Source organism: Poeciliopsis prolifica, unplaced genomic scaffold, assembly GCF_027474105.1.
Source record: "Poeciliopsis prolifica strain line A6 unplaced genomic scaffold, Auburn_PproV2 SCAFFOLD013, whole genome shotgun sequence".
Taxonomy (NCBI): domain Eukaryota; kingdom Metazoa; phylum Chordata; class Actinopteri; order Cyprinodontiformes; family Poeciliidae; genus Poeciliopsis; species Poeciliopsis prolifica.
This window is the reverse complement of record NW_026562388.1, coordinates 2,565,747-2,580,892: the sequence shown is the minus strand read 5'-3', so window position 1 is coordinate 2,580,892 and position 15,146 is coordinate 2,565,747. Positions and strand designations below refer to the sequence as shown.

Sequence of the window (15,146 nt, the reverse complement as noted above, 5' to 3'; positions counted from 1 at the left end):
ATGCGTTTGAGACACCTGTATACTACCTTAGGGCATGCACTGAGGACGCGTCCCAGTCATCGCTCTCCCTGTGCAACCATCTGAGCACCAGAAGGGCTTTGCTGCTACACTGGAGACTCTTAAGAAGCTTCACACTCCCGGAATGCATTGTGCTGCTGAATTGGAAATGTACCACTATTATATTGTTGAATGCAGCTTTAGTTTGATAGAAGAGAGCAACAAGTGGAAGCAAGTCACACTGGCCAAATATGAAATGACATTGCCATGTACCTGTATTGGATCTTCTGCTTGCTCCAGTTCAAATATGTTACAATTACACTGCTATACTTGAGCCATACGTCTTAACAAATGTATATAATTTATTAAGAAATGAGTAATCCAAATACTGTTTGCAACAAGCCTTTTAACTGAAGTATATGTTGATTTTACAATTAAGTAATGTTGAGGCTAAGGACCAAGGGCTGAGAGGGCTGTAAAAAAAAATGTAACTCCTGTTCCAGTACAAACAGAAATTAAATACTCAAATTTGCTGTAATTTAGCATTCCTATTATTTGCTGAAGCTCCACTTCCTTTAAAGCAGCAGCGAGAGTGAAATGTCTCTGTGGAAAATACATTTTCTTTTCAAATAGCTTCCAAATTGTTTTAGGTTTCCTCTGACTTCATTTTGACAGAGAAACTACCTTCAAATTCTTCTTCAAAACTGCCTGTCAAATTAAAATTTAGATACTTGAAACTAGGAAATAATTGAATGCTAATGAGAAAATGACCCTGAACGTAAATAAATTTGATGAAGCAAACTAGCATGAGATTTTTGCCTTCTAAGTTATATAAAAACTCAATTTTGCTAAGGAAGCTGGTCAAATTTCCACCTAGAAGTGTGACAGGAGCATGCTGATGGTAAGAAGTGTGTGGCTGAGGTGAGATTTGCTAAGGGACTTTTGGACAAATAATAATGTGGTTGACATTCTGTGTGGATTAAACCAAAACCCATCATAAATTAAACATTTGCAAGCAATACTATTTATCAAAGCTTGTTAAGGGTGTAAATTGTGCAATTATTCCACACTAATAATAGTTCTAAAAGCGTTCTTAAAAGCCAAAACATTACTAATATTCATGGAACTGAGGAGTGTATTTAAATATCTAACCATGAATTACCTTGTGACGTCACACAGTTGCAATGTCAGATTTTCTTTTCTTTTCAGAGCATGAATTTAAGACACATTTTTGTCATTATTCAGGTGTTGCCACAAGAAAATTACAAAAGGTTCAAATTATAAATGTGCATTAGAAAATCAGTAACATAATGCAAACTGTCTTAAAGTAATGAATCAATGTTACTCCAAGTTTCAGTTGAAAGTTTTCCTTTAAACTGAGTGAACGAGTTAATTAAGAAATGAAGACTGAAACAGGTGTTTCAAAAATCGAGCTTCACATGTAATTGGAAACCTTATAAAGTATTGGTTCCTTATTAAAACAAAAGGTTTGACACCTTATGTGATAGATAATAGTGTTTCACATTCATTTAATGTGATATTAAAAATGCTTATTTTTAGACATCACCATGTTAGTGGAAAAGATTGCTTGCCAAGTGTTTGTGTCCATGTCAATGAGCAGCAAAAACAAACAAACAAACAAACAAACAAACAAACAAACAAAAAAGAAACTGTTTTTCTGGGCCTTAAAGTAGCACCAACACAAAAAGCATAACATCTGAATGTCTGGGGAAGTAATTCAGTACATCTATCACAGTTTGAAGCTTTATTCGGAAAGAATGGACTGTAATAATTTGCCAGTGCCACAGAGAAGGAGACACTTAGAATTGCCTCAGGATTAAGCTAAGCAAATTGTACCACTTACTGCTCCAGTCATGTGATCCATGCAGATTACTGAGATATTGGATTCTTTTTTTTTGTAATCCTGTTTGAGATGTTTCATTTTTGCCTGCTGTGCTTAAAAACCACGTTTGTCTTCCTGTGCGTGGGCTCGATAAAGCCTGGAGTTTATTTCTCTCGGTGGCTCGCTTTTGGCAAACAAGAGGAAATCTTCAATAGCACGTAGACATTCACCATCGACAGTTCAAATGGATGTTTAAGTAGTAGGCAGGTGATGGGTGAGGGTTCAGCTTGTTTGGTTAGTCAACAAGTGCTTACAATTTAGACCAATCACATTTCACATGGGGTTATTGAGCTCCTGTTGAGCAAGGAAAGCATTTTAGGGCAAGAACCAAACACTCTCTGTAAAAGCAGGTTACCAGATATCTGCAGTATGAAGTCAGACAGATAAAACATAGTACTGTACAACCACACAAATACAGCAACTTGATTAAAAGAGGTGCAGTTAACTACGCTTTTGTTTCCTATTTAGTGCATTTTTGATTCTTGGGTACCTAAATTTTATGAGGCAAGAATCCATCTCTTACAGGACATTAATATTTATATGTCATGCCTTAATTAACCCACTTTTGGAGAAAGTTTGTTGAGTAATTTTATGAAGCCAGTTATGAGTATTGTATTGATTGATCAGACATCACAATGTTATGTTTTGCAAAACCAACTACGCCAAGATCATGAGCGCAATCAATAAAAATGGGTTGTGACATAAAATCTTCAGTCATTATAAACAGCAGCGATGGGATAATCTGAAATAGTGAGGTCCAGGTGCAACCTTGGGCAGAACATATTTGGAATACCAAGTCTCGCTTATCGGCTGATTCTAGTTTGAAAATCCTTAAAGTGGCTGAGGTAAGAAGACATCAAGCTCTTGGGAATCGATTTCAAACAGAAGATGTGGAGAGTCGAAGTGCATGAGTTACTGTATCTGTGGATGAGGAGGTGGAGGTAGCACTTATCAATGTGATACGTGTTGATTTGTGTGTTTCCCTTACTTGAGGTGGTTGTTCAACAAATGGCGTAGCAGATTGAGGCGAACAATCGGGTGAGTCCAGTGGCTGGAGTGGAATCCAGGGTGGAAACGTGCAGCGATCAGCTCATGCAGAGTCCGGGACATCTTGAAACACAAGGACATAAAGAATAAGTCACTGGAAACTTGAGGAAGGTTAGATTAGCTAAGAAAGCGAGATTATCATGACCACAATGAGCAATTAGGCAACTTGTGGTGCAGAGCACCGACTTCAAATAATTAGAGCTAACTATCCGGTGTATTTGCGGTCGCAGAATCAGCACTTTACACAGGATAGGTTGCATTATCTAACTGTTTGTACCTCATCACTTTAGGTAGAAAAAAACAAAACTATTTGTCACGGGACATTTGTACAAGGAATGGGTTGTTTTGTTCTCACCTTAGGGAACGTTGGTATCCATTTTAACAACTAATAACTGAAAGTAATTTTCTGAAATGAAGTCATAGTCTACTGTAGGGAAATTTGGCTATGTGAGTATAATAACTATTATCTACCAACAGGAGGTTGCTTACTTATTTCCAGTTATCCAGGGATCAAAAGGCCAACACTGGTATGAGAAACATATATCATATGAAACATTTGAGCCATTTTATTGTTTTTTATCTTGGTAATTTAAAGAAAAATAGTTTAACAACCAAGAGAATAAAACAAATGAACAACAAATAATCAGGTGATATAAATGACTTTGTTTCCAGAGAACAGAATGGAAGTAGGTTGTGATGAAATGGTAATGACTTCAAATCAGGCTGTGTATGAAATGGGGCCAGAAATTGGTAAATGGAAAAAAAGAATGACTTGAAACCTTTTTCATTCCACGATTCTGTTTTGTTGATCACTGTTGGGGCATGTTGAGATTTATAAAATAGGAGATCATGAACTCTGAAGGAAGCCAAAAAAATTAATAAAGAAAGATCTTGAAGCAATCTCCTGCTGGTAAATGTTCTTTTTAAAAATCACATACAAACATGTTTTATAGCAGAATAGACTGGGGCAAAATTACTTTAAATTACCAGATGTCTAAAAAAAAAAGACAGACATGGATGGCAAAGAAATAATTATGACGTCTAATAACCAGCACCTGAACAAAGGATTATGTACACATAATATGTACATAATGTGTGTACCACACATTACGTGATAGTAACAATGGGAGTTGTTACTTTATTTAAGGTTTGCCCTTAAGTGTTCAAAGATGTTAAAGAAGACTTAAAGTAATTTGAAATAATCTAATTTAGTCTGGCAATAAGTGTACTAGTGGAAAACAATCAAAACAACTTCCAAATTACCTGGGTTTTTCCCATGCAAGTTCTCTCATAAAAAAAAATAAATAAATAAATCCCAAGACTCTATAGTCTGTAAAACCTCTAAAAATGACATTACAAGATCTACAACAGGCTCCCGTCGCTGATGGAATGAAAATCCTTGGCTCTACATTCAGAAAGAGACTGAAAAATGTTTAATTTTCATGGGAGGTGTGAAAAAAGGAGAGTGCTCTCTACAAAAAAAACCTCAGGACCAGACTGAAAGAGAGTGGGGGAAATGACTATAACCTGTTGAATTATTTCCTTTAGACAGGTAAGTCTAATACTTTATTATTTAGATCCCAGAACAGTGAGCATGTTGATACATTTCAGAAAATAACCTCTTACAAACTGTTGGCCATCCAGGTGAATGTATTATGGTTCGGTAACGGGCAAGTCCACCTTCATCTGATCAACTAATAAATTGACTGCATGTCATAGAATGCTTGAGAAAAATGTTAGTATAAAAAATTGAGTCCTCTATAGTGAACCTCATTGAAAACCTCATGGTTATCCCGCCAAATATTGATTTCTGAACTCTTCCTGAGTGGAAAAAAAATAAAAATTAGTGTTGTTTCTAAATGAACATGAACTTGTCTTCTTTGGATTATTTGAGGCCTGAAAGCACTGAATATTTTTTGTTATTTTGACCATTTCTCATTTTCTGAAAATAAATGCTATATTTTTGCTTGGAATTTCAGAGACATGTTGTCAGCAGTTCATAGAATGAAAGAACAATGTTCATTTCACTCAAATATATTCCTATAATAAGTCAAATTAGAAAAAAATTGTCATTTTGAGTGGTCTCTTGCAACATGAAAGTGATTCCAAACAAATCAGTAAACCCACCAAGACCCGGCGGACAATTAAGAATTAAGAAGTCCACAACAAGAAAGTGTTTTATTCTGATAATATATTTGTGAGCTACTTATCTGTAACTGTAGCACTTCATTTTCCAGCAATAAAAAAACATTAAGACATCTATACATGTCATCTTTGCTTACATATCCAACTCACGTTTTCCCATCTGTATTTAATAACTTACTTTGCAATACTTACTTCAATATCTGACTGTGACTTTCATAGTTAGTGCTCTGGATGACCCAGAAGCAGGACACAAGACACAGGAGGTTAAACTAAACAAAAAGTCTTTAATGAAATTTTCAAAGAACAAAAGATGCTGCAGGTGCAAGGGCGCTTGAACAAAAAGTCCATATGACAGGCAATCCAAGCATGAGTCCAGGGAGCAAATAAAAGGGAGATGAACAGGAGCGAAACACAAGAACACGACAGCCTGGATGAACAGACACACCAACAAAGGCAAATGAGAGAGATGGGACTATATATGAACAAGGGTGAACAGATGCAGATGGCAACATTTACCTCTGAGCAAACAGGAGGCAGGCAGTGGAAGGCAAACCAGATACAGGAGGTTATTAGAAACACACTTTCAAAAGAGGGGCAAGAGAGCTAATTACAAAGTCAGAGACAAGAGAACTATGACAACTTTGACAAAGCCTGGACTTGTAAAACAAAAACTTGATAAATTTGCTTAATATTTGTAAACTAAAATGATAAAAGCGACGATAGACAGCTCTCGGAAAATCTTGATGGGATACTGGTGGTCCATCAAATTTTGTAACTGTATTGTTTAATGCTTTTCTGCTCTTCGGGAGAACCGGTGCACACATCATGAACAAATCTTTTATGTTTGCCGACAGCCACGCAATGAGTTTGATGATGATTTGATCAGCTGTGAAGAACTCAAGCATCAACAAGATACAAGATTAAAGCCCGAGTAGATGAGTATCAGCGAGAATCTCGTCTACTCCTTTCTTCCTTGATAGCTGCTATGCGCGGTGCATAATAGTTCAAATGTAAATTCAAGCAAGTACTGTTTATTAACATCGTTGCACGATTGTAAATATAAGAAGCGATCGCATGTGCTGAATTACAGAAGCATTTGTTTTTTCAAGCACAGGTGTTGCAGTAGGTGGGATGCCATGTGGGAAAAACCTTCAACTGAAAATGAAACCAAACAAATTGCTCTGGGATGTTTTAGAGCAGCTCAGTATGTTAATGATTTGTCAAAAAAAAAAGTTAAAAGAAAGAGCCTTCTGCAAATAAGAAAAATATACTTTTAATATCTCCCAAAAGTATTCACCATCCTAGATTCACAGCCTTTGTTTGTTTTGTTGCCTTTTTTATGTTATTGGGATGTTATCATAAAACAACAAGTGAAGGTTTTTTTCTGTTTTTTTTTCTAATAAATTAAATTCTTGACTATGTAAAGTGCATTTGTATTTTAGCCGCCTTCTTAGGAATGAGTGTTGTAAGTTTTTTTTTTTTTCTTTTTTTTTGGTACGTTGGTACAAATGAGGACTAGAAAGACAGATGCTCCCATCTGGACATTTTCTAAAGATTCGTGATTGGACTTAGGTATTTACTTGGACTAGGCTATCCCAACACAAAATACAGCAGACTGTACCTGTGGCTGTACGTTTAAGGTAGCCGTCTTGCTGAAACTTGAACCTTCACCTCTTCCTGAAGTCAAATGCTCACCTTGCCTGTTAATTCAATAACTGCATGACTTGGGTAGGATTGCAACAATGGCCTATACAGGCTATGACTATGCAGTCATAGCCTGTATAGTTTTATGAGATTATGGATTTTATTTAGGGGTGACACATATTTGTGACTTAAATGTGTCAAATTAGAGGACTGAATACTTTTGCGGCCAGTGTCTGTTTGGAAATAGTTGGACTTAGCTTGAATGTTCCCAGTTCTATGCAGTTTCAATGGCTGCCAGAAGAAATGTTGATGTTTTTGCAATGGAATGAGGTCTACAGCGCTGGTTTTGCTCTTTTCTCCACATTTAGCCAGTCCAGCATAAGGACAAGGACGGAGATGGAGGGGAACACGTTTTTTTTTTTTTTTTTAGATGTATCAACAGTCGAACAGCTTTCCCTCCAGGTCACCCAGCGAGCTGTGAAATGACATGTTGATCCCATGAATACGTGTGTGTAAGTGTGTCTGTGCGCGTGTGTGTGTGCAACCAAGGGACAAGAGAGGTAGGAATTCCTTTATCAGGTTGACCAAAGAACATTATTTATTTTTATTTTTTTTACGCTACCCATCATGGTGAAAGTGGCCCTTCAGTGGAAGTCAAACTTAGTGAAAGTGTGTGAGGAACATTTAAGGTAAAAAAAATAAATTTCAAATACCATAAATCAGAATTGTGGAGGAGAAAATGACTGCTGAATGAAGGGAAGAAGAACTTAGTGCTGTCCCTTGCTTTAAGCCAAATTAGCATGCGCAGTAGATCTCTTTTATGGCTCTGGCGCTGTCTATGGTGCTGAAAAGTCGTGATTACACAAGAGGTAATGTTCTAGCTGGACGCCAGGAAGAAAGTGGAAATAAATCTCCAGGCAAAACTGAGATTTCAGCAAACTATTAGTTTTGTGTTCACCAGATTGGCAGGAACATCTTGGTGGGAGCCCTGAAGGTGCTTGAAAGTGGCCCATTACTAAGGAAAACATGTTGAGCTCCTTTATAGAAAAGCAAAGATGAAAGTCCATTCATGTTTTTACACTGTAAAAAAAAAAAAAGTAAATTCCGGTTGTGTTGAAAAAACTTTAGACAACTTACTGAGTTTAAAGATTGAAAGTACAAACTTATATTTTACTGCAGTAGCATTGATTCACACTGACATTCAGAAAGAAACTGAAACTCAATCTAAGGACTGGTGTCTTAATTATTGCTACCTGCACTCCCCCTTTGCCAATAAGGCATCGCTCAGGCTCCTATAACATTTTACAAGTTTAGATCTGTGTAGGAAGAGGGATCTTTGATTATTCGTCCTTCAACAAGCTCTACAGATTGTCCAGAGATCAGGTTTTCCAAATGCCACTGGTGGTTTTTCAGCTCAGGTTTTGGGTACCTGATTCAATTAAAACACAACCAAAAATGAGTGGCGCTAATAAGTACTAACAGCCAAAAAAGATTAGTTGCTCTCGGTCACCAAGTTTTGGTCCAAGCAGAATGTTGCCAAAACAAACGTTCTCTGCAGAGTATTGAAGGAATAATGTTACTGAAACAGAAACATGTGCTGAAGGCTGCTTTCCAATTCAGAGCTTAAATCTGTGAATCACACCTCAAGTGTTATGCCACACTCGCATATCCGGCATTATATAATTAATTTTACTCAAGTCACCCAGATTGTTATTTCCAGTTACTATTTGCAGTCTTGATTCTTTATTATTATGAGGGACACATCTTGTATTTTCTACTGAAAAGACATTGATTTTTTCCCTTCTGTTTTTAATGGATTCTGAACATTTAAAAATGATTTTGTACCTATAATTTTAAGAGCGACAATCATAATTTGCATTGCTTGAGTGATTACAAGTTTGACATTTTGAATCACTTTCAAAACTGATTTGTTTAAAATTATAATTCATGTGCTTAGGGTATATTTTCAAATGATCATCCTGTTTAATATTCTGTGTCAGAATATCTAATATCAGGGTTTGTCTCCAAGGGCGAAACATTACGTCTTCCGACACTCCATCCTGAATGTCTGATGATATCAGAGGTGGCAGAAAGTCACTGTTTTTGCAGGTCACAGGTAATTGCTGTCAAATCCTTCAAGTTCAGAGTCAAGACACGTAAGTGCCAAATCGAGTAGTAAGTGATAAAGATGTCCATGTTTGGAGCAGAGTCCACATCCTAAACTATGAAACATGAAATTCAAGTCTTACCGTAATCCTATGAAGCGTATTTTAAAATAAAGATGTGGTTGTTATTGTTGCAGTAGGAGTTCGTCCATCAAGTTTTGGGCTTGAGAATACAGGAAATGTCGCCAGCCGCTGCTACTGTCAGAGCGAGGCGGGATAGGGGCGGAACGGAGGGTATTTGACTAGACCACCGTAAACGCGATGAGAGAGAAACACGTGAGAGCGAGGGGGGCAATACTGAATATTCACGAGAAAATACTAATACGTTAGCACGACAGGAGAGGGAGGTAAAAACACGGTGGTTTCCTGGAAGAAATGGGAGACTTGACAGTTATGAGCCTCGAAGGAAAGAAGAAAAGCCAACAAAAAAAGAAAAAAGAAAAGAAAAGAAAAACGTTTTGCATTGATAATAAGAAACTACTTAACACTCCAAGGTAGCAGCTCTGCTGCCTTGCAGCAAGAACGTCCTGGGTTCGAATCCTGGCCCGGGGTCTTCCTGCGTGGAGTTGAATGTTCTCCCTGCGCATGCGTGAGTTCTTTCCGGTTTCACTTGTCCCTGTTTCCTCGCGCGGTCCAAAAACATTTCAGTGAATCTAAACATGTCTTAGGTGTGAGGGGCTATGCGTATATGTTGTACGGCCTGGGTGTCTCTGTGATGTCCCGGGCGTGTCCTGAATTGTGCCCCTATAAAAAGACATGTTCCACGTTCCAAACTTCATATTAAGTAGTACAATATGATTCACAGACTAATCTAATGCGAGCAGCCGAAATATATCCGGCTGCTCGCATTAGATTGACACTGGGAAACCTGAAAAAGTCGGAAGATGTTACTCAACGAATTTTCATTAAAATTCAGCAAGAGGCAAGCTGCGTGAGAGGTTAGGTTATTGGCGGGCAGGCGCATGGACACACACACACAGGCACACGCACACAACCGCTCTCGCTCACACACGCACACGCACACACACACACACATCCATACACACAAACTTCACAGCTGGTGTGCCTTCCTCCAGCAGAGACTGACAGAAGCAGGGCGACCGCTTTAAGCTGCGAGCGCTCATCTCTCCTCTCCGCCACCGGCGCGTCTTTCCCCGCTCTTATGAAAAACTTTGAAGGGCTGAGGGGCGAAATGTACACGAAAATCGTTTAGGGAAAAAAGATAAAGAAAGATCAAGTCCGAGAAGAGCGGTGGAGCCGGGAGAAAGAGGGAGCTATGCCATCTCCCGCCGAGCGGAGCCCAGTCCTCCTCAGTTGCGTGTCGGATCTACAGCATGGTGCCTCTTTCTGGACTCTGGAGCCGCTGCCTCGCCCCGGGGAGAGCCCGTCACCTTTTCATCTCTGTCAGAGTGCTCCCGCTGCTGCTTCTGCTCCTGCTGACTCCCTTCTCCTCTGCCGAGACCTGCTTCCCTCACCCGGCGCCCTGTCACATCTTGGCACGGATCGGACACAGCGTGCGCCTCGGTGCGCTCCTGCCGACCCGCCAGCCGGCGCGGATACAGAACGCGCTCAACCGCGCCCTGGCGAGTATCCGGCACCAGAGCGGCGGGACGGACTCCACCACCGCTTCCGCACAGCCGGCCCCTCTGCTGCCCTACAACCTGACCCTGGAGATGGTGGTGCGGTCGCCGGCGGGGTGGGACCCGGAGTCGTTGTCCCACAGCGCCTGTCAGGACCTTGTGATCAGAGGCGTGACAGCCGTGCTCGCCTTTCCACACTCCAGGGAGGAGCTGATCCAGGTGGAGTTCCTCTCCTCTTTCTTGGAGATTCCTTTCGTGTCCATCCTGGAGGACACGGAACCCCTTGTGACTAAGGTAAGATCAACCCTAGCCAGCGGCATATTGTAAATATCGTGGTAATTGTGCTTCGTTTGCGCCTAAAAACAAGCAACAACCCATGCCTACACATTTTTATTCCCACTCCCCTCACCACCACCACCATTAAACTTGTGGCTTATAAGTGGGTTGACACTCAGCAGAGAATCTGCCTGATCCTGTAGCTTGTGGCAGGGATTTTGAGTTTAAGCTGCTGCAAAAACCAGCCAGATATTCAGGGTTATAGCGTCGAGCAAATGAACAGTTTAAGGGAAAGTAATTGTAACAGGGATAATGAGGGTAATTATCCCTGCACCTAATCTAAGGAATGATTAAAACAATTGTGTTAGGGAACCCAAAAAAACAATCAAAAATGCTGCAGAGTTAATTGCAACAGTAGACAGCAGTCTTCAGACTCCAATCTCTGTCGTTATATTCCTTGTTCTAGAAAACTCTGATGCTCAGATTGATTTTGGTTGAGCAGCTTGGTGGACCTGGAGGCCCACATCATGTTTAATATCGGATCGAGCAGAATTTGTAAAGACAGAACCCTCAAGGCAAGTACATGATGACCCTCCCCCCCCATTCATGCGCCCCCCCGCCAACTCCTTAAGCCTTATTCTTTATTTTTGTGAAAGCGCAAACACAGAAATGGTGAGAACAGTTATTTGTGCTTGTCTGAAAATGTTTCATTTTCCTTAAAGCACCTTTCAGAATGAATTCAACCAGTTGTGATGGTGATAGATAAATAGCCGTTTTGGACTGGTGTTGCTCCTGCACTGTGCGTGATCAAATATTTCTACTTTATTTATATGCATGTGTGGCTCTTGTTCTTGTCTTTTTGGAAAGACAGAAAGAAAGAAAAAGAAAAGTGGCTGGGCAATAAATGTGTTGTTTCAGTACTCCTAACAGCAAATAGAGCTGCTTGCCTGTTAACGTTTCCAGTGATTTCCATCTCATTCCCAAGCAAGCAGCCAGCATCATCTATCACATACATATTTGACTTTGTGCAATAAAGACAAAACGCATGAAAGATATACATATATAAAACCTCACACAGGTGTCAGAATCTGAATTGAAGAGCCAGAAGAAGTGACCTTTTTGACTTTGACGCAGCAAGAGTGAAAAAACAAAAGAGATGCTCTGATCAGATGAAACCATATTTGAACTTTTTTTTTGGCATCAAGAAAAACACAATGCGTGGTTTTAGCCATTCTAAAACATGGTAGCGGTTGCATCATGCATATTTTATTTAAAGTTTTTCTTTAGGGCAGAGTAGCTGCTTAGTGAAGATTGACATGAACGGATGTAGATACAAGGAAAGCTGCAAAAGACTTGAAACCTGGGGTGACGGTTTGTTAGTATTCATTAGAGCAGTAAGAGCGAGTCGCCTGCCAGCGTTTCCAGTGGTATCCGCCTCGATCCGGCCAAGCAGCCAGCTGCATCTCGTCTCCACACCTATTTGTTTGTGTGCGCGCTATTCGGCAAGCTCAATCACCCAAAGCCAATGTATGCATGTATGTGTGGAAGGGGAACTTCCAACTTTCGCAGAAGTCTGTTTAAGAGAAGGGGCACCTTCACTAAAAGGTCATGCTGACACAAAAAAGTTAGAAGGATGGGGAAGAAGAAGAAGAAAAAATGGTGCATAATCCACAGTTTTGAAAGTCTTCTCTGAGTCATGCATTCTTGTCAACAATGTTATGGTTACTTAATCTCAATTGAGCCAACATCGGTGAGAAGCCAAACCACTTGATGAATGGCTTGAAAATGCAAAGAGATAAGCGAGCGAGAGGAGGAGAGAGCAGATATGAGGACAGTTTTTTTTTTTTTTTTCTTGAGCTGTGGGAGGCTGGAAGAGCAGAGTTGTGCCAAGCAGGCAGGCTGTTGAAATAATAATAATAGAAAAAAAAAACTCCTGTGTCCTGATGGCTCAACTTTCAATATTTTTAGCCATTATTTCAAGCATTGTGTTGAAATCGATCATTGTTCCTTTTTCATGCTTAAGAGAAAAGTCTTTTAGTTTTTCATTAAATACAACCATCCCTTTCTCATTTGAAGTCTGGAGTTTATTAGCTTATTGCAGGATTTCAGTTTAGCTTTTGTTGACTTAAATACAATGTTTTTGTAAGGTGCTACAAAAGCAGGTGGTTGGTGTAAAATAAATGTTGATGAATGTGTTACTTTCAAAATATCCAGTGGTATGCGTTTGCGGCGACATAAAAAAAACACAAAAAACACTCCACTGAAGTAAATGACAGTAGATTTCCCCAATGTAAACCCCTATTAGGGAAAAAAACAATTACGGTTTTACTTTATTGTTATTAAGCCAAAGACTACATACCATTTCATAGCACAATCAAAGGTGCTGTACATATAAAACATCACCTAAAAGAAATTTGTCTTTACCTTTTGACACCTTGAAAATTGTCCTCTGTCTCTTTAAGAAGCTCCTGTTCTTCCTGACACCTCAGCCTCAGCACATCATTGCTTGTGAGCAAGCATTTCTGCAACATGAATGGCTGCCATACAAAGATTTTGTAAACATGCATAAAAGACTCAAAGAAACACCTCTGATATGTTTTTGATGCGTATATCACATCATATCATATTGATGTTGAATAAGTCGATTTTACATAATTCCCCAAACAATTGTAGTTCCCTTCAAATTCCCTTCGAAAACAATGACATGTAGAGCATATTTAGATTCCACACATTTAGCAACAGAATTATTCTAAGAAAACTAAATTGATCTTTCCAAAAAATAATATTTTTTTTATTACTCTGGGTTCTAAACAGCTAAATATTTTTGCAGCTTCTTGGTTACCAGAAAAAAAATTAAAATATGCATGGGCATAAACGGCAGAATAGTTTAATCCAACCGCCAAAATATATTATGAGCAAGGAAAGTTTGAATCCATCACACCTGCTATATTAAAGCACCCCGAAGTTTATTGTTATCTAGATAAATCCCTATGCTCATAACAGCAATTTGTTTTCCCAGTAACGATAAACAATTGGATAATTTCCTAACCTGAATAAACTGGATGCATGGTTGGACTAATTTGTAGGATTGGGCTTTTTGTAAATCTGTCCGCATAGCAATAATTTTTGTCAGATGTAGCAGATGATGCAACAGTTCTTCAGGAAACATAGTCAGGTCTTAAAAATTATTTTAATTAAATGTGTTGACCACACTGTATTGTTTTTTTTTTCTTTTTACAACAGAAACAAATAATTGTTGGAGATTTGCCATAACAACATGCAATCATTCCAGTCTGCTCTGTCTCATCCACATATGCGTTTCTTTGGCCAAATTGTTCTAAAATCTATTTAGTGAACACTAGCAAGCTGTACACAATACAAACACTTTTAAAGAAGGAATTTGATCAAAAATGGGAAAATAAATGGTCAAAAGAGCTGTGATCTGTTGTCCCATGCCTTTTGTGATGTCACCAGAGTCGTGCAAACTTATTTGTTGAGAGGCTAGAGTTACATTTAAAGGAACAAAACGGCAACAGAAATAGAAAAGCTAATCGAAACACATTGTTCTATCGGTGACAAACTAGATCCAAATAGAGTTAAGTTTTTTCCTCATCAAAGTTTGGTTTCATTTTATATCTGTTTTGTAGCTTAAAGTTTAAAAAGAAAATCGGTGGGTCTAGTCGCACTTTCCAAACGTGTCCGTGTTGTTTGGGGATATTCACATAATTTAGGGAAATTACAACGAGTCGTTGTTTTGGGACCTTAAACAATATGAACTGCAGCAGGACGGTTCAGAGCACCTCTACAGAAAGGGAGCAATGGGTTCTGAGCAAACAGAGGAAGCAAGGAGGTGGGGAAGGTCCTCAGACACACAAGCGCGCAAAGGGCAGTGATAAGTGGGTTAGGTCAACAGGGAGGCATATTGTTAGCCTGTACAAACAGGGTGCAGCACACTGGTTTCGCAGTGAAGCAGGAGGTACGATTTTAATTAAAAATGCAATTTACATTGTAGCATCAGCGGACAGGAGTGCTCCCCAGAGAGGAGGGCTGGAGAAAACAGAGGCAAAACAAATGGTTCTGCCAGAGAATGTGCTGGATCTGTCACCAATTGATCCAAATGAGGAGGTGTTTTTGTGTTTGTTTATGAAAACAAAATCTATCCCCCTGGGTTTTAACAATTAGGGAGTTTTATGTGACAATGAGAAGAAAAGAGAGAGAGGGGGGATGATGGGGGAGGAAGAAAAATTGGATATTTGGACATGGTGCTCCCTGAATGTATCCAAATAGAAGTATTCAATTGTCATTCAGTGTATCCTGTAAGAAATTTGTTGAAACAAATTAGTTTTTGTTCATTTCATTACATGTTTTTTTTCTGTTTGATTAGAAAAA

The 15,146-nt window shown here is 39.1% G+C and overlaps 1 protein-coding gene across 1 annotated transcript in view; it reads left to right on the top strand.

The window, feature by feature from the left end:
* Positions 1-9,878: 9,878 nt before the first annotated feature.
* The window catches only part of grin3ba (glutamate receptor, ionotropic, N-methyl-D-aspartate 3Ba), a 109,499-nt gene continuing 104,231 nt past the window's right edge, over positions 9,879-15,146 (top strand). Inside the window, exon 1 of the mRNA XM_055038737.1 lies at positions 9,879-10,775. Within this exon, the coding sequence (XP_054894712.1) occupies positions 10,236-10,775 (540 nt within the window). The 5' untranslated portion in view covers positions 9,879-10,235. The remainder of the gene's footprint in view (positions 10,776-15,146) is intronic.